This window comes from Pipistrellus kuhlii, unplaced genomic scaffold (assembly GCF_014108245.1).
Source record: "Pipistrellus kuhlii isolate mPipKuh1 unplaced genomic scaffold, mPipKuh1.p scaffold_m20_p_13, whole genome shotgun sequence".
NCBI classification, from domain to species: Eukaryota; Metazoa; Chordata; class Mammalia; order Chiroptera; family Vespertilionidae; genus Pipistrellus; species Pipistrellus kuhlii.
This window is the reverse complement of record NW_023425438.1, coordinates 38,145,432-38,164,979: the sequence shown is the minus strand read 5'-3', so window position 1 is coordinate 38,164,979 and position 19,548 is coordinate 38,145,432. Positions and strand designations below refer to the sequence as shown.

At 48.0% G+C, this 19,548-nt stretch overlaps 1 protein-coding gene across 1 annotated transcript; it reads right to left on the bottom strand.

Annotated features, from left to right (window-relative positions):
- Nucleotides 1–3,350: 3,350 nt before the first annotated feature.
- Nucleotides 3,351–18,635, bottom strand: CCT7 (chaperonin containing TCP1 subunit 7). The gene is made up of 12 exons (XM_036435720.2): nucleotides 18,481–18,635; nucleotides 12,432–12,585; nucleotides 11,707–11,813; nucleotides 10,320–10,445; nucleotides 9,636–9,688; nucleotides 9,133–9,304; nucleotides 7,510–7,674; nucleotides 6,600–6,788; nucleotides 5,918–6,015; nucleotides 5,494–5,626; nucleotides 4,564–4,770; nucleotides 3,351–3,753 (listed from the first exon to the last, which is right to left on the bottom strand). The coding sequence occupies exons 1-12, from the start codon at nucleotides 18,484–18,486 to the stop codon at nucleotides 3,532–3,534; spliced, it is 1,632 nt and encodes a 543-aa protein (XP_036291613.1). The 5' UTR covers nucleotides 18,487–18,635; the 3' UTR covers nucleotides 3,351–3,531.
- Nucleotides 18,636–19,548: the final 913 nt, after the last annotated feature.

Here is a 19,548-nt window from a genome sequence, read left to right as displayed (position 1 = left end):
TGTATATGTTATATTGTATGTGCCTAGGCCCCCGTGAACAGGAACGTGTTATAGTGTGTCCTATTGCACACCTGCCCCGGGGCTGGGAGACGTGTGTGGCTGAGAACTGGCACGTTTGCAGGCCTCCGCCCACACCAGCTCAATGCTATTTTTTGTTTCTCTTCAGGGGGGTGAGCCCTGCTGCTAAGGGGGGAGCTTTTGTTGGTGAGAATGCTCCGTTTGTTCACTTTGGCAACCCTAGAGCTGGGGCTGACGACGGGGAACGGGTGTAGGGCCATCCACGCCCCTATCTCACACCTGCAAGATGAAAAGAGGAGGTTTCAAGAGCAAACCAAGGCAGGTCCTACTCCAGGGGCCCAGGCATGTACAGGGGGCCCATGGGTGGGGACCACTTGGTACCACTATCACCTTCCTGCCATACAGTCTGAACCGAGCACCTGGGGGACTCTGAGCACTTGGATTGCGTGTTTGGGCATGCTTTATTTGGGCTGCCTCCTCTGCGCTGGCAGGGAACAAAGGAGATGCTGTAGATGTCTGCATCCCAGAGGGAGGCACAGGCTGCCCAGAACCATGGCTTTTAACTGCCAGCTGAGACCATCGAAGGACCAAGGCAGCTCAGGTATTCCTAGTCCAATGGAGTTTGAGCCAGCCCCTCAGGAACTGCCTAAGAAAAAGAAAAGCCGCCTCCTTCCTGTCTGTGGCTCCATCCTTTGTCTTTGGGTCCTGCCTCTAGTCCTTTGGGCCATAAGTGGGGAGCTGCCCAAGTCCTAGTCCTTTTAAGGCGCTAAATGGAAGACCTTAACAGTGATTGTCGGTGCCAAAGACCCAGTTCCTGCTGGACTTGGGGTGATAATGGGAGATATGGTGAGCGGGTGCAGGGCCCTTGTGCTCAGAGGGTATCTGTCAGCTGATGGGATCTGTCCCAGCATGTCAACCCTGGTGTTACTTCTCTCTAGCCCTGCTGGCCATGCTTGCTCACCCAGCCTTGTCCCAGGCCTGCATTTCTGTATATATTGCTGTGTATCGTGTGTATGTATTTATTCCTGGACAGGTGTGGTGTTCTGCAGCCTTTGCCTGAGAATAAGGTGTAGAATTGGGTGGAGATCAGAAATCAGAATACCAGGGCCAACTAAGGCAGCCAGCTCCTATTCCCTCCCCACACCCCTGGGAACCTGGCCAGTCCCAAGACCTCTCTGACAATCAGGCAGGCCCAGCCTCACCTGCCACCACTGGCATGGCCCCAAGGAGGCTTGGCCTTGGCCTTCCGGACTCAGCTCTGCCCTGGCAGGGGTGACCCAGGCTTGCCTCCTGGCTGGCATGAGTAGGTGTGGCTCGTGGGCACTGCTGGTGGGGACCTCCACAATGGAGCCCCAGGCCCTGCCTTCCCTGCACAGCCAGGCTGCAATGGGCCTGAGCCATGAGAGGGTGGCTCACCCCCCCACCCCCCAAGCACATCAGGCAGAGGAGTGGAGAGCATTTTCCGATTTTGTTTCAGTGGTGCCTGTACCTCCAGTCCCCAGGGGCCTTCAGTGGCCCCTCTTCTCTGCCACACCAGGCATCACCATCCCAGCACTTTGCTCCATGTCACCCATGATGCCCTTTGCTGAATGTACCTGAGTGTATGTATTTAAGAGGACTCACACAGGCATCAGAAAATTTATGGCTTTGTATCCAATAAAAGATGGTGAAACTGGAATGTCTGCCTCAGGGCAATAAATGGTAGGTGGCCATATTTGTTGTCTGTGTCACCAAGCCTTTCTGCAGCTGAAGTGCACTGAAGCAGGAAAGAGGTGGGTGGCCAGATTGGCATCAACAGGGTGAAGCATCAGAAGACCAGTCTCTGGACTGCAGACGTCACTGGAGCAAGGCCATGCAGGTCACTGCCCCTGCCACAGCTCACTCCCTTTCCATGTCTGTATGTGGACAGCAAGCCTTGGGTGCCATTTCTGACTCAGCCAGGAGAGACAGGACAATTCCAGCACAAGGACAGCAAGAGCAGCAGGCACTGCCCAGTCTCTCACTGGCCTGGCCACATCCTCAGGAGGCTCTCATCAGCCAATCAGGCTTCAGCCTGAGGGAGAGACCAAATTGCCCAACATGTGCTGGCTTCAACTTCCCTATTTTACCCAATGGGATTGCCCCACCAATTTGATTACTCAGGTATGAAATATTAAAAATCAGAAAAACCAACAGGTGTTCATACTTAGACTGTGTGGCTCTAGCATCAAATAAGTAGATGAGCACTTATACCCCTGTTCCTATCTTCATTATACATCTAGAACATCCGAGATTCGGAAAAATTAGTTTATACAAAGACTATCAAGATAGGAGGATACAGGATTCTAAAGTCTGGATCATACCATATTTCACCTTTGAGTCCATCTAACTGGGAATGGTTGGACTCAGGATTTCAAAACAAAACAAAAAAAACACACCAACAAATAAAAATCACACCTGGTGGATGTGTCTCTGTAGTTGAACGTCAACCTATGAACCAGGTTAGGGTTTGATTCCCAGTCAAGGCACATGCCTGGGTTGCGGCTTGATGCCCAGTAGGGAGGTATAGGAGGCAGCCAATCAATGAATCTCACTCATCATTGATTTTTTTTTCTCACTTCCCTTCCTCTCTCTGAAATCAATAAAAAAAAAACTATATTTAAAATCATTTCCCAATATTAAGCAGTAAAAGTGTCAGTGGTTCAATATGACTTCCACAAGGACCAATGACAGCTAGCTGCAGGCCAGACCTCAGGACTAGCACAAACAAGGGGCAGTTAGAACCTGCTTTCCAGTAGATCTGTGCTGGCCAACTCAAACTTTGTCCTCAGAAAGAGTTTGAGACCGGGTGGGTGCTCCTTCAGCCACCCCCTCAACGGACTGTTAAGAAGTCACTACAGTTAAAAAAAAAACAAAAAAAAACTGATCTAAGACATTTCTCCAAGAGCCCTCAACCTCAGGATCTTGACTGAGGGACCAAAAGATGGAACCAAGAGAATATGGAGTAGAGGGGCAGACAAGGCCAGGTAGCACATTTACTCAAACCTAGAGAAATCCTAGGAACAGTGCCATGGCTAGGTAAGATATATTTGGATGAACAGGAAGCGACTCCACATCTCGCAGCCACTTCTGGGACTGAGAAAGATACCAAAGTGAAACTTCGGGACCTGGGCCACTCGGGGGGAGCTCCCGCAGGCAGTGCTGCACACTCGGCCTTAGCAGCGACCAGAGGCTATTGAAGACAGCCCAGAGGGAAGAGAATTTTTCTACCTTTTGGGCGAGTACATACAAAATTAAAATCCAAGCTGCAGTGAACACATATATGAGTAAAACTTCTGTCCCCAAGTAATTTCCAAAGTGAACTGGAAGTTTATTTAAATAGCCACCAGTTAGAACAGGGTGGGCCAATTCCTCCCTACCCCGTTCTCATACCAATTAGCCAAGACCAAACAGGGAGAATAAGCTGGCCCTGCAGCCGGCCTGCCAGCCAGTTAGGTGATGGGGGTGGGTGAAGGGTGGGGGGTGCGAGGCCTCTCAATGGAGACGGCCACGACCTCGGCCCCGGCCAGCAGCTGGGGGTGCATCCACGGTCGAGCGAGGGTTCTTGATGGTTTCATCTACAGACACAATAAGGCACGCAGCCTCCGAGGCTGCAGTCAGGGCATTGATCCGCACCATAGCCGGCTCCCACACGAAGGCCTTGAAGTTGTCAGCAATGTCCTCGTTGTTGATGTCTACCCCGTACCACATGCCCCCCTGAAAGATCGGGAAAAGAGGGGAGGTACGTGGAACTGCTATGAAATTTCTTGTGGCATCCCCTCCCTCCAAAAGTTAGGAACCCTGCCTCTCTGACCTTGGTGGCACTTCCCGAGGAAGAAGGCATCGGCCTTTGGCATCACAACAGGAACCTGGAAGTCTACCTTTCCCACCCCTGCCCCAGCCAACCACCCATGCAAACCTTGGGCATGCTGAGCACAAGAGCTCTGGCCCTCTCCTAGGTATTTCCCTGTTTTGGGGAGGCCCCACCTCAGGCCACCTGAGGATGCATGGTTCTCAAGAGGAACCCTTTCAATCCCTTGTCTCACTGTATCACTGCACTATTTCCATCAGTCCCCACTGGGTGAGGAACTGAGGCACAGAGGTAAAGTGTCAAGTCAGACAGAAGGTTGCTCACTGAGTATTGCTGCTGCCAGAGTGCTGAGCACTTAAAATATCTGCTAACTAACAAATGAAGAAACGAAGTTCTCGGAGAGGTGGCAGAGCCATGGCTGGGCTGAGTGTCAGCAGGGCTGAGTGCTTCCCCAGAGTGTGCTTCGGGCAGGGCCACAGGGCACCTCTCTTCGCCCCCGGAGGGGTGACCACACTCTGGTAGAAGCACCAAGAAGCCTGGGACGTCCGGTCCAGCACTGTGGCTTCGCCTCTGCCCTCAGAGGAAGCGCAGTTGGTTGGTACTGAGTTTAGTTTCAGCACCGTCTCCTGGGCTGCACAGAGTTTGAATGATTCAAGCCTACACAGAATCTAGCCCATCCGTCCAAACGCCTGCACCCCAAGAGGGGAAGCACCCACCTGGGCATGCCGAGCCCGCAGCTTGTTGAGGATGTTGGTGGCATCAAAGCCAGCATTGTCACACAGCTGGCGCGGAATGATTTCCAAGGCCTTGGCGTATGCTCCAATCAGCAGCTGCTGCTTCCCAGGAATGGTCCTGGAGTAGTCGCGCAGGTACTTGGAGAGCTCCATTTCAATGGCCCCGCCACCAGCCACCACGGAATCGTTCTGTCGAGACCAGACCCATATTTCAGTACAAGTGGTCCCCCTGGTCCAAGCTCCAACCACAGAGAGGTGGGCCACTCAGCCAACAGGTCCCCAGCCCAGAGAGTGGTCCCTCGTTATTTCCCTCATCCCAAGCCCCAGGGAGCCTAAACATGGCCTTTGTCCAGCACATCCCACCATTAACCAGATCGTTTCTGACCATCTCCAAGATGGTATTGTACCAACTACTAGCTTGAGGACACTGGTACAATCCCTAGAATGGCCGAATGCCTCAGCCCCAGTTTTCTCACAAGAACAAGTCAGCCTTGCCGAGACCGGTTTAGCTCAATGGATAAAGCGTCGGCTTGGGGACTGAAGGGACCTGGGTGTGATTCCGGTCAAGGGCATGTACCTTGGTTGCGGGCATATCCCCAGTAGGGGGTGTGCAAGAGGCAACTGATCGATGACTCTCTCTCATCGATGTTTCTAACTATCTCTCTCCCTTCCTCTCTGTACAAAATCAATAAAATATATATATATATAAAAAAAAAAAAAAAAAAAAAAAAGAACAAGTCAGCCTTTAAGGCAGCATGCCCTATTTTGAGAGACTGAGCCTATTTCTCTATAATGTGTGAGGCAAGTCAGGGCCTGAGTTCCACACAGACAAGGGATCACCACACAAATCCAGGGTCTCACTGGCTTGGGAGGGAGAACGGGCTGTGCAGACAGGAAGCCACCAGCCAGTACCTTGATGGCCCTCCTAACAATCATGATGGCGTCGTGCAGGGACCGCTCTGTCTCCTCCATAAACTGCTCAGCGCCACCGCGGAGGATGATGGTGCAAGTCTTAGCTTTGGGGCAGCCAGTGAAGAAATTGTACCTACACACAGGACCAAATCGCATATACATGTGAGCTCCTGTCTGCTGCCAGCCCACTGTGTTCTGTTTCTCACTAAGCTTCCCCAATCCCACCTTTAAAAGACACCGTCTCAGCAAGGTCTGGGCTATACCAATGGACATAAAAGATTATGAAGTCAAACTTTAGACCCAATGTAATCTTCCCTCTCCAAAAGGTAAGACCCAAAGAGAGTAGCACATGCTGTTTACCACACCCAAAGGATGGCAGGAAGCCAGACTCAGGCAAGTCTCGTGGCTCTGCCAAGATGCTTACCTCTCGCCTCCAATCTGAGTTTCTTCAAAGACCTGGCAGTGGCCCAGAACATCTGGGGTCAGAGCATTCACACTTGTCTGGATGGAGCCTCCACAGGCCTGAGGAGCACAGAAGGCAAGATCATCCAGGAGTGAAGGCTCACACCAGACTTCCTGCCGCCTAGTCTCCAAGCCAGTTCCCATGCTGGACTCTGCCACTTGCCCACAGCCCTCTGCACTGGATAACCCGCCTCACCCTTGACCTTGATGACCCTCACCCCTCTGAAAGAACTAAGGGCAAACAGCCTAGTTAAAAGGAGATGGGGACCCTTTGGCTCACTTGAGAGCCCTCCCCAAACTAGGATGCTTTGGGCCCAGCAGTGAAGTGAGGACTGGTGCTTTCAACTTAAGGCGGCGTTGGTGAGACACTGGAGAAGGAAGGAAACCTGGCTGGAAGCACCAATATTTGAGTGTGCTCAGCTAATCACAGCATTACTGCTGGGTTCCCTAACAAATCAGATTTCCTGACTTATTGTGGTTAAGTAACTTATACCTGAGCACATGCACTCTGGCAATGAAGTGCTCTAAGGCAAAAAGAGTTAAGACAGGCCTGGGTTGACACACCAAGCTAACTGCACACCTGCCCACCAGAGGTAAATGAAAACCCCTCCAGGCCACAAAGCAGCCAGTGAACATTGGGTTACCATCATGGTCCTCTTCAGATCCTCCTCTGGCACTCGGCCAGCGCAGAACATGTCCCTGTCGGCAAAGTACTGGGTGGCCACATCCCCAATAGGGAGTTTGGACAAGACGACTTTGGCTCCGGATTGATGGATCTTCTCTAACTTGTCATACAGAATGTCCCACTCAGCATCGACAATTGCCTGATAATCCTGAAGAGAGCCAGGAAAGGATGAGGATGCTTTGGAGCAGAGGTTAGCATATAAAGTGGGCTAAAATGCATCTCCCATGATAAAAGTATGCTATTTGGGAATTAACAGGGATAAACGGAATAGCTTCTCCACAGTCCAAGTAAACAAGGACCCTGTAAGGTAACTGAGGGAACCTAAAACTTTCAAACACAAAAGCAGAAAGTAACCCCAGGACTAGAAGCTACTCCAGAGCTGGCACTGCCGAGGTGTGAGAGAGAGGCTAGTGCACTCACCCATGGAGTTCCCCAGGATGAGACCCCTCCCCCAAAGGCCATTCTGTGCTGGGGACACATTCCCAAGGGCACCTGCTTACAGTGGGTAACAATGCTACTGCAGAGACAGCGTGGTTATATCAATGATGGGAGCACACCGACCTGCAGCGTGAGACCCAGTCTAAAGGGGGAGCCCACTTCTGCCCAAACCAAAGGAATCAAAATACTAGGCTCACTGCTTAGTTAGAGCGCCCTGCCAGCCCCTTCTGGGGGACCAGAGGATAATATTTCAACCGGTCTGTCCTTTTCAAAGCACCTCCAGTCCAGTCACCCAGCATTCAGACACCAATATTTAAGGTGGCAGGAGGATAAAGGGATCCACAGGAGCTTGACAAACCGACAACCACAAGAGCTGAGGCTTTGGCCCAGACACTGCCCGTTTCTATCCCGCTGCCAGGCGGCGGGCCTACCTTAACGGTGTGGACTCTGACTTCAGCATTATCTTTCTCAGCTTTCAGTTCCAGCTCCACATTTAAAAGGGCAATCTTTGGGGTATGGTACCTTTTCGGTTGCATTTCAAACCCAGCATAAGAGAAAGTCTTCTTGAATGCAACACCAGCCACCAGCTGGGACTCCTAATAAAAACAACAACAAACAGTTCAAAAGCTCAGCACCTGAATGAAATGAAATCAACCTGCTGGTGTGTTGGACTACGCCATGCCCATTCCTGTGAACCTGAGTTAACCATGGCTTTATTTCACTGTTGTAACAAAACCTTTCCATTGCCACAGAAGCTGGGAAAATACAAAACATTTTGGTTGTCCTGTCAATACAAGGAAAATAAGAAACTAAGCATGGTAAAGGCCTGTTCAGGCTGTCTTCTAAGACTGGCCTTCAAAGCAAGTGCCAAGGTATAGTGCTTAAAGCATTTACCTATATGCCAGGAAAGGAGCCAGGCATTTACGAATAAGATACAGGCTGCCCAATACCTTCTTCCCCTTCAATCCCAACTGCCAACCCCCTGGTCCTCTCCTACTGCACACACCTACACCCACCCCTTCCTACCTATACCACACACACACACACACACACACACACACAGCCCTCACACACTCTCATCCGCTATAGGAGATGAAGTCAAAAGATCATGAGGGTCAGAAATTTCCTGCACAGTTCCCAGGCCATCACTGTAGCTTCCTGCATCTCAACCCTTCAAAATGAAGGATTTTTCTATCCCTTTTCAATAACAGAGCTTCCTGGGGGTTGAAATTACTATCAGGGCATAAGAAGCATGTTACACCTGGGATTGAATCAACACTATAAAGCAGGGGTCCTCAAACTTTTTAAAGTGGGGGCCAGATCACGGTCCCTCAGAGAGCTGGAGGGCCGGACTATATGAACTACTAATTCCTACTGTAACACCTCAGCTGCGCTCACTGCCCAAAAAACCTGGCGGGCCGGATCAGACTCCTCTGCGGGCCGCATGTGGCCCGCGGGCCGTAGTTTGAAGACGCCTGCATAAAGATTCACATCTCACATCTTTTTCTTTCTTTTTTCTACTAAATGACCAAGTCTGTGCTAACCTATAATGTTGACTTACAATACTGTCGCCTATCAGTGAACAGATTGCGGTGTCAATCAAATCCACAGCCTCCTAAAGGGGATGAGACCTGAGCTGAATCAAGATGACAGCACAAATTAGTCAAACGGGAGGCAAGCAATTGATGTCTCTTTCACATCAATGTTTCTTCCCCTCTCTCTCCCCCTTATCCCTTCCTTCCACTCTCTCAGCTCTATCACTTGGAAAAGAATGAACTACAAAGTACTGCTCAAATTCATTCATTGAGAGGGTCACAGATAGCCCTACTCCCTCCCCCACATCAACACTGAAATTTGGAAACTCAATTCAATCTACATTCTGCTGACAAGTAAATATAGGTCCAGAGAGGTTACAGAATATATCTATAGTCACAGCCTGTCGTGGCAGTGTGCAGAATACAGCCCAAACCTGCCTCTGTGCTCTCCTCCTTTGCGAAACTGTCTGACGGGTCAATGTGAAAGCAGGAGCCTCCTGGAGGCCACGGCAGGCTTACCTCTAGGGCTCCACCTTGCACCTTCTTGATTCCAATCATTTTAAGCTGCAGCAAATCATCCAGCATCATTACCGCATCCACCACCATCCGCGAGAAGAAGGTTTTCTGCTGGGAGATCAACTTGGAGCTCAGAGCAGTCACGGCACACTTCTCCAGCAGCTTCCTCTGCTCCCTGGGACGTAAGGGTGGGGCCTGCGTCAGGCCTCGAAAGCCTCCCTTGTCTGATTCTAGTGCAATGTGGAGGTGGTTGCAACTAAAATCAGCCATCACCGACTTCTTCTGTGTCTTTGGGCCATATAATCAGTGACGAACGGTGACTGCAGTCAACCACCACCTGTGTGACAGCTTTTACACTAGAGTCTACCAGCCTCTGTTGAGCAATGTGGGCTGGGGCACAGCCAGGGTCTTGCAAAAGCCAAACAGCCCCGGGGCCCACATAGGGATCACAACATGCTTCTGCATCTCATTTGGCCACAGAAAGTCAAGTCCCACCACAAACTTACAATTTGTCGGCCTTCTTCACAGTCACGGCAATCTCTTTGATCTTGTTAACTGCCTGCCAAGAACAGAAGCTGAGTGAGCCTCTCATGCTACATACTGGAGAGAGGACGCCAGCCTCTAATCGGTTTACTCCCAAATCTTAAGCATTTCTAGTCTACAGTTGAAACATTTTTATGTCGTTAGAAAATGTAAGTCTCTGTAGTTTAGAAAACTCCCATAGCCTGAAATATAGACTAGCTACAGTGCTGAAGAATCCTAAGAACACGCCCAGGATTTAGTTCTGGATATGCAGGTAACACACTAACACAAACGAGTGAAAACAAGCTATGACACTAGATCAAGCCAAACCTTCTGGCTCGTGAAAAACACCCACAAAATTTTAGCACTTTATGTATTAATTAGATGCTACATAATGTAATATATACATATATCTCAGGATGTGCCAAAAAGTACTCGACAAAAACAAAAATAGCTCTGACTTACTGGAGGCTGTAACATAGCTACACCACACTCCAGCAAGTATCTAATCAAATAGCTACTGAAAGGTAGGACTGAGGTTCCTATGGAGAATCCAGAACATTTCCAAGGAACTCTTCCCAGCCTTCTCTACACCCAGTAAAGGTATTATCCTCAGAGAAATTTGAAGGTGCTCAGGCACAAGGCCAAGTTAGCCAGTACTCTCATACCAACTGGGTGGCAGTTCGGAAAGCTCGGATGATGATCTGTGGGTGCAAGCCTTCCTCCACATAGGGTTTCACCTGCTTCAGAAACTCTGCAGCCAGCAGGGTCACTGAGGTGGTGCCATCACCGACCTGGAAGAGGATGACAGGAAATTCACTTTTTCTCATGCTCTGGGTTTATAAAGCCCCAACTCCATTTTCAGGCAATCTACCCACTGAAACTGGGCACTGTTTAAATGGGCATGGAGCTTTAATATGGAAGCATAGGTGTTTGTAATAAACAGAAGATGATGGCAGTTAGGTGTCCATCCCATCAAATGGTCCTTAGCTACAAAATTAATCCCCCCAGCCAGGCCCATTCCCCAAAGAAGACTTGGACAATTCAATTTCCTTGGGATAGAAAATCATATATATGCAAATTACCTGTTAATTTATTTATTACATAAAGGCACTATAATAAGTAAGACAGTCCCAGTTATGCTTGTAATAACAATGCTTACATGTCACAAATAGCCATGATAGCAATTGGCAAGAGATATATATTCTTTAAGGAGTACAAAGTACTACAGGAGTTTATAAGAAAGATACTTTTCAGCCAAATCCCACTAAAACAAACCTTCTAGGACCAGCCAAAGCCCTTTATATGTGAAACGCTATTTGGAATAAGCAGACTTCTAGTCTGCTAATCTTTCTCACAGGACATTTTCTATGATGACATCTAAACCCTATTTTTAATGAGGGAGAATAAGAGCTCACAAGCAAACTGGCTAACCTCTGATTTAGAAGAATTTTATGTGCAACTCATTTATGTCTATTGTGTAATGTAAATAATTCTCAAGGGGGAAGGGTCACTACGGCAAAGGGTTTAAGCTGCCAAGTTCTTGGCCAGAAGATATTTATTTGCTGAAGACATTAACAGGTCAAATTCAGACTCTTCTCACTTTAATTTCAGAAAAGCCATACTGTTTTATAGGCTGCTGGGTCCTAATAATAATAAACCCTTTCACATAACTTCAGAACAATACAAACCTGTCTTTCAACATCTATTATCAAGACTCCAGTATTAGAAATGGTTTCTGTTAAAATGGTGAATTTTGTTAGGTATATTTTATTACCATAAAAAAAAGGGGGGAGGGGTAAGAAACCTTAAGAGTTTCCAGTCCTATTTTATAAGGTTAAATTATTTACCTAGCAACTTCTATTCTCAGCTACAAGCGGTGGGACAGTACAAATCTTATAAGATTATTAACTCCTAAGTATCTTTATAAGAATGTATTACTTTTGAAATTATAATTTAGATATAAAATAAAAAACATTTAGAGAGAGAAGAGTGAAGGAGCAAGCTGGCATGTGTTTCCACCTCCATTTAAACACATCTGTTCGATTTTCTTACCTCAGCATCTTGGGATTTGGCAATGTCCACTAAAGTCTTTGCTGCAGGATGGACAACGTCAAGGAGTTTCAGAATTGTGGCCCCATCATTAGAAATTGTGGCTTTTCCTTAAAAGGAACACACAAAGTAAAAATTCAAAGACCCTTTCTTAAAACATCTTCTAGTTGGACTTGGAGTCCACGCACCCTTTATTGGGATGGGGCAGAGGGCACCATGGTGGGATAAGCTGATCTTTTTAGAGAGAGTTCTGTGCACAAAGGGCCACCTAAATCACTAATCTGCTCAACTTTCCTCCATGGCAATTTTCCTAAGACTTTGAGCCCCTACTTTTCTTTGAGCAGCATTTAGCACACCTCAAGTGGATGCAGAAAATGTTTTTTAAGTGACAACGAGTAATCATTTAGATCTTAACAAAGTTAATACCCTGGTACTGCACATGTCAATTAATGCACTAAAACATAAAAGGGAACTTGCTCCTCGTCTTGGCAGCATGATCAATGGGAGGGATCACATGTTTCTAGGTTGTATCTCTCTACAAGGCAACAGCCTCGTGAGCCCAGCTTCTCCCATATGTCCCCACAGGGCGCAGCAGTCAGGACTGTGTATGAAGTGAAGCCCCTCACAGTGAGCACCCCCCAAGATCTGGAGCAATAAGTTTTCTGACGCCAACCCCTGCTCCCCAGAAGCCTGGTCCCGCACACTGCCTTGAGGAGCCCCGCACTTACCCCGGCCGTCCACAAGGAGCTTGTCCATGCCACGGGGGCCCAGGGTGGTCCTTATGGCTTCAGCAATCACCTGGCAGGCACTGATGTTACTTACAAGCTGGGGGATGCCTTGGGAGCTATCAGTCCCCTCTTTCAGCAGGATAACCGGTGTGGGCTAGAAAAGAAAGAGCAATGGACTGCTTTTAAAAATCACCTCTTACAAGGCGCCATAAGGAGAGAAGGGGGAGGGAGAATGCTCCCATCTCCCCCATGACGGAAATATCTTTGAAAATCACATTTCCCCACTGTCCACATCTACTCCTTAAACAGCCTCTATCTCCAGAGACATGGCCAAGACCGCAGCACACCTGGTAGGTGTGCTAGAATGGCTTGAGAAGAACAGATTTTGTTTAAAAGGATAGAGATGTATTAGATAGAGATGTATTCTCCAGTGCCCAGCTAAATGAGCGTAGCCTTTTCAACTCCTGACCCCATTCTGTTCTGAAGAATTAGGGCACGGCACAGGAGGAAGCAGCAGGCCACGCTCTGAATTCACCCTCCAGCAACACATCCACTTATCTGCATTACAGCTTAATCCTGGAGAGGTGGATGGGGCGCTGATGCAAACGCAAGGTGTCAATAGCTTCAGGCATTGTCCTGGAGATGCCCAGGCAGGCGGCTTTACCAATGTTTAGCTGGTGTATAGGAAAGCAGAGGCAGAGAAGCAAACAGCACCTTTGTTCTGTCTCCCAAAATGACAACAAATCTAATTCACACAGCAGCATTTCCATTTCTCACGCTGGCTCCATAAAGCTTCCTGTGACTCATCTCCAATCAGATTCCCCCAAGAAGTTTTTCTATTTTGCAATGGCCTCCAAAACACTCTCTAACTCTAGAGGTTTAATTTGCAGACCTGCTTTAGAAACTCTGGAAGACAGGGATGCTTATTTTAAAGGGCTTCCTTAAATACCTCTGCGCCAATGATCATTAGCACAGACAGGAATTTCTCAGCTTAGCAAACCAGAGTTCCTTGTCCCTGCATCCAAGCTTGACATATAACGATGAGTTCATGAACCAGGCCTAGTCTTCCCAGTGACTGTGACTAATTGTGTGTTTGGTTGAAACAATATATTAAGGGTAAATACTGTTCAAAACCTTAGTTGTATGTGTGCTATTAGGCTATACTTTAAAATTTATTTATTATGGAGTGCAATATAAAGTTTGAAAGCTTTTGCCCACGTCCACCCCAAGGGGTACTGCAGGTGTCTGAGGAGGGAGGAGGCATAGGAAAGAAAGCACAGGACTGTCTCCCCATAACAATAAGGAGTCAGGACTTCACACACCACAAAGTCTAGTGACCCATGAGGATGACATCATCATAGTAACAGGACATCTGCTTAAAAAGTGCAATTCCTTTGACCAGTGCAGCGGGAGAGCAGTGAATAAGGCTGACGAGGCAGGAGGAAACATACCCACACTCACTTGTAGACTGTGTTAAGGAGCTTACATTTTATTCCTACAAAGGGGAGCCCTGGGAAGACTTGCATAACCTGATTTACATTTTTTTTTAGAAAATAGTTAAGAGGCAAGATATAAAATGCAAGTGCATAAAGGAGCTGGAAAGATGCCCAACAAACTCTAATGAGAAAGAGTGTTAGTAAAGAGGGTTTTGACACCTTGGGTTATGTATTTGCTGTTCTGTTTCTTTTTTCTAATGAGTTTATCACACATTATTATTATTATTTTTTAAAATAATGCTTATTAGATAACCCCTTACACCTGGAACCAGGCATAGGCTGGAGGGAAAATTCCTTCCTTTTCTTGGTAGTGTCCCAAGTCTCACCTCAAGAAATGGTTTCTCTATACTCAACATTCTTTTGGACCCTTGCACCTTCTGGAAGGAAAGAAGTGTCTCCTGAAAGACCCCACCTTTTGCCAGTCCCGGCTAACCATTCCCATGCAGCCTCAAATTTTCTCTGCCTCAGGTGAAGTCGGAACTTTAAATAAAAAACCAACTTGAGTCTCAACTCCCTTCATATTCCCTTCAATAGATTCTTCTATGCCCCCAACAGGTTAACTTATCCAACACTTTTGTGGACCTTTTCTCACCTCCACCTCCCATCTACAAGAGCCACCTGCCACTTCTACCAATACTACTTTCTTAACATCAGGCCAGGAATTCTTCACGGCCCAATTCTTCCAGGAAGTTTTCTCAACAACTAATGGGAATCCTCAACAGGGGAGCCCATAACTCTGTCTTTATTTCCTCTTATGCGCAGCTTTTACACTGCCATCCTTTCTTCAAGTATGAGCTTCTGAAAGTAAGAGCTATAATAATCTCAATCTGTAGAGTGTCTAGGTTTGGCCACATATGGGATGATATTCAGCAGCTTTTGGTGCTGAAAATTCAACCGTTAAAAAAAAAAATATACACACACACACACACACACTTAAGAGTGCTTGAAATATGCGATGAAGTAAGATACACTGGCTTCTTATTTTTGGGAAAGAATTGGCAGTACAACATTACATTTGCTGAGAATTCTTAATACAAAGCTAGAAGGGCTGGGAAGTAGCTGACCATATTGTCCCCAATTTCCCTATGTTTTGCAGCCCCTAGAGCAGCGTTTTTCAACCACTGTTCCGCGGCACATGTTGCCTGGTGTGCTGTAGGTGCAGACAAGACAAGAATTTTATAATTTTTCACTATTTTGTTTACTTAATATTTCATAATAAAGTAATTATAAAATACTTTCTTTGTGTTTATTTGATTCCTATTCAAGAGAATTACTTTATATATAGTCAATATAGGCACAGAGTTAAATTTTTTAACATTTTCTAATGGTGGTGTGCCTCGTGATTTTTTTCATGAAACAAGTGTGCCTTTGCCCAAAAAAGGTTGAAAAACACTGCCCTAGAGAAATGACAGGCCGGGTAGAGGTCCTATGGGAGGGAAAGGTAACAGAGTTAGACTGAGCCAATCCAGGTCAAGATGATGGGTTCCCTTCTATCATTTCCCCAGGGGCAGGCACTGCTATGGAAAGCCCTGCTCTGTCCCCAAGTTACTTTTTAAAATAAGATATTTCATCTCAAAAATACATTATTTCTTTGGAAAGACACAAGTTTTCTTACAGTAATTTATTATTTTTTAATCCTTACCTGAGGATATGTTTTATTGATTTTTATTTTTTAATATATATATATATATTTCTTATTGATTTCAGAGAGGAAGGGAGGAGAAAAGAGAAAAATCAATGGTGAGAATCATTGATTGGCTGCCTCCTGCATGGCATGTGCCCTGACAGGGACTGAACTGTGACTTCCTGATATCATAGGTGGACACTCAACCACTGAGCCACACTGGCCATGGCCAGGCTTACTGATTTTTAGAAAGAGAGAGAAACAATGGGTTGTCTCCTGTATGTGCACTTACTGGGGATCCAGCCCACAACCTTTTGGTGTACAGGACAACACTCCAATTAACTGAGCCACTTGGCGAGGGCTGCCCTCCCCAAGTTACTTTTTATTAATCTTACTCATTTTTTTAAATATATTTTTTATTGATTTTACACAGAGAGGAATTGAGAGGGACAGAGAGTTAGAAACATCGATGAGAGAGAATCATCGATCAGCTGCCTCTTGCACACCCCCTACTGGGGGTGTGCCCGCAACCAAGGTACATGCCCTTGACCGGAATCGAACCCGGGACCTTTCAGTCCGCAGGCTGACGCTCTATCCACTGAGCCAAACCGGTCCCGGCAATCTTACTCATTTTTATTCAAGTAGAGAAACAATTGCTGAATCCAGTCATCTGCCAAGGTAATCATGAAAGGCTTGGTAATTTCAGCTCAATGATCTTCCTGTTCATCCTTCTGAAAAATTATTAAGCGTGATGTTCTACAAAACCACAACAGGCATTTATATTCCAAAGCTTATAGTGCTCAACACCAAAGGCAAGGATAATACTTTCTATCCAAGATATACCCAAATCACAGAGCTGAGGTTTCAGGGGACCCTTTCACCTCCCAAGCACAGAAGGCTTCAAGGATATTAAGGACTAATTCGATGACAGCAAGGAGGATTTTTGATGACAGAAGTTTTATATTCACATAAGCAGCCAATATAGCAGGGAAACAGAAAAACCCACTGTGGTGGTCTGGAGCCCCTTGGTGAAGGTTTTTAAAACTAGACAAAACTTTGCTGTGACTGGTTTGGCTCAGTGGATAGAGCGTCGGCATGTGGACTGAAAGATCCCAGGTTCGATTCCGGTCAAGGGCATGTACCTTGGTTGCGGGCACATCCCCAGTGGGGGGTGTGCAGGAGGCAGCTGATTGGTGTTTCTCTCTCATCGATGTTTCTAACTCTCTATCTCTCTCCCTTCCTCTCTGTAAGAAATCAATAAAATATATTAAAAAAAAACAAAACTAGGCAATACTTGGTTTTGATCCAACTCATGGTTGCCTTGGCAGGAAGATGGATTACAGGGAAAAGCAAGCAAGCAACCACCTAGCAGAATAGCTAACATTTGCTGAGTGCTTACTACATGCTGGACACTTTGTATTAGTTAATTTAACCCCCTCTAACAGACCAAGGGCCAGAAATGTAATACCATGCTCAAAATCAAAGTCCCACACTTAGTAAGCGGCAGAGCTGAGTCACAAACCTAGGCCTTCAGCATGGCTCCAGCCCTTACTCTCCAGTGCCCTCCTATGCTGCCTCTGCACAGAAGATGAAGATGCCTTCAGGACCTGGTAATGCTGAAGAGGGACTGAAAAGGGGCAGTACTAGAGGTATGAAAGGGATAGGGGTACAGCATAACACCAGGTTCCTTCTAGCTTGGGTACAAGCTGGATTCAGAGGGCATTTGGTAGCAGAACGAACACCTCCTAGGTGTCAGTTTGACACCTAACAGGACAGGGAGATGGTGCAGGAAGCAGGGGAAAAAACCAGAGAACTGACTCCGATGGATAGGCCAAAATGAGTGAACTGCCAAGTGCATAGAAAGCAGCCTCTCAGTCATGGCTTTGCCTCAAACACCTCCTTCGTGTGAGGTGGGTAACGGAACTATCAGGAACGCTTTGTGAAGTATATGATTGTCTAACCCCTATGCAGTACATCTGGAACAAATACAAAATAATACTGAATGTAAACTATAATTGAAAAACAAAATAAAAACACCCAAAGAAACAAAAGAAAAACACTGCCGTAGTTAAAAGCTGGCCCTGTTCAACAGCGATTCAAGAGGTAGTACCCCCGAGGGTTAGAACCGGTGAAAAGTACCTGCAACAATGAAGGGAAAGGGGTGCCATGTGTGGAGCCCAGGGCTTATCAACACCTTTCATCTAAGAAAAAGAGACCCCTAGTTACGTGGCCAACTAGAGAACTCTGGGCTAATGTCAAACCCGGAGGCGCAGACAGGGTCGGCGTTAGAGGCGGGATCTTTCTACCTCGGATGCAGTCTTGCCATCTGCCCCGCCCATTCTCCGGGCTGAGGAGCTTGCACCGCAACAACCAGCGGCGTGCATTCACTGGGCACTGAACACGTGTTTAATGAGTGCACGAGTGAATGTGTGAGCAGAGAGGTCTGTGGCCATTTATGCATCAACAAGGCCACAGTTGAGACCCTGAGCGCTGCCCATTCTAGGAAGCACACTTCTTCACACCCGCCTTTCCTACGGCAGCCGAGGCTTCCAGATCTGGCCACCGACTGCTTAGGTAGGTTCAATCCGTAATAGCTGAACACAGGTCACGATTGTGGGGTGGCTCCAAAAGCGGGGTCCCCGACGCGGGTCCGCTGCCCTGAAGCACCCTGGGACTTGTAGTCCCCACCCGGCGCGACCTCAGCCTCCCCTCCAGAACACATAATACTCGCCAAGGGCCCTTGCTCTGTGTGTGGGCCCGGGCAGGCCACGGCGGGCCGGGGTCGCCCCTGGACAGGAGGTCGGGGGAGGACAGGGTCAGTAGGCAGAGGAGAGCCCTACGGGTCGGGTGCCAGCCAGGCGGCGCCGGCTCCCGGCCAGATGGCCGCTGGAGACGGCGGATGGCGAAGGATACGGGCGATACTACTCACCATCATCTTGGAAGCTGCTTCTGTGGCCCGCTGCTCCTCTCCCCAGCTCTGTGTCGGGGCCGCCCAGCAATCCCACAATGCTCTGCGCCAGACAAATCCCCAGAAGGTTCGACCAGCGTTAAACCGGTAGTGGAAGAGACGGGTCACTTCCGTTACTCTATGGTTCTTCTCTACCAGCGAGTCGGTGTGGCTAGAAGGGCTAGAGGTGGAGCCTTGGAGGGCTGGCGCTCTGGCGATAAACTGGTTATCACCAAAATTTGGTCGTGCTTTTTTCTTTTTCTTTTTTTTTCCTGAGCATGAAGGATCCTTGCTTGGCCCGCGACACTAACTATCCTTAATTCCATCTTATCTCCTCGCCCTGGATGCCAAGGAATGAAATAAATGCAAACATTTATTGAACGCTGACTGTGGAGCAAGCTTATGCTAAGTAAGCTCTTAACATGAGTTTTTTCATTTAATACTCACAACCCTGTTTCGTTGGTATTGTTATCACGTACGTTCTACAGATGAGGACACTGAGTCTGGGAGCTTAGGAAAGGTGGCCAAAGTCACAATTGCACAGAAAGTGGTAGAGAAGCTGTCGTGGGCACCGGGTCCCGACGTCCGCTTTCTGGCTCTGCACTGGCCAGAGCCTCCTCGGGGATGGCTGCACCTGCCGCGTCCTCAGCGCTTCCACTGGGGCGGCGCAGGCACCGGTGGGACTGGGCAGGGGACGAGCTGGAGCGGGGCGCCGGGGATCACCCGGGTGCTGGATGATTATCTTCCCAAGGAGGAGTGCGGGGAGGAAAGCGAACTGGGAGAAGGCAAATCCCGCCGTGAGGCGGCCGTGCGGAGAATCCCGCCAAGACCGCAAGAGCTGATGATGATTTTTGCGGCTGAAGCGAGTGTGGCCCGGAGCCCACCTCCAGTTCCTGGTCACCCCCTGCCAGCCCACCCACCATTCCCGGAGGTCAGGAGAGTCCAATCCGAACTGAGGAATGCTGGGGCGGGGCTGCGGTGGGGGCCGCAGTTGCTGTTGAGAGTTTAGACCAATCAGCCCTCGGCCCCACTTCTCCTGACCAATAGGAA

Coding starts and splice junctions, on each gene's coding strand:
- CCT7 (XM_036435720.2), bottom strand. Junction 9,305..9,635: donor GTGAAGAAGGCCGACAAATT/GTAAGTTTGTGG, acceptor CTTACGTCCCAG/GGAGCAGAGGAAGCTGCTGG. Junction 6,016..6,599: donor ATCTGAAGAGGACCATGATG/GTAACCCAATGT, acceptor TGTGCTCCTCAG/GCCTGTGGAGGCTCCATCCA.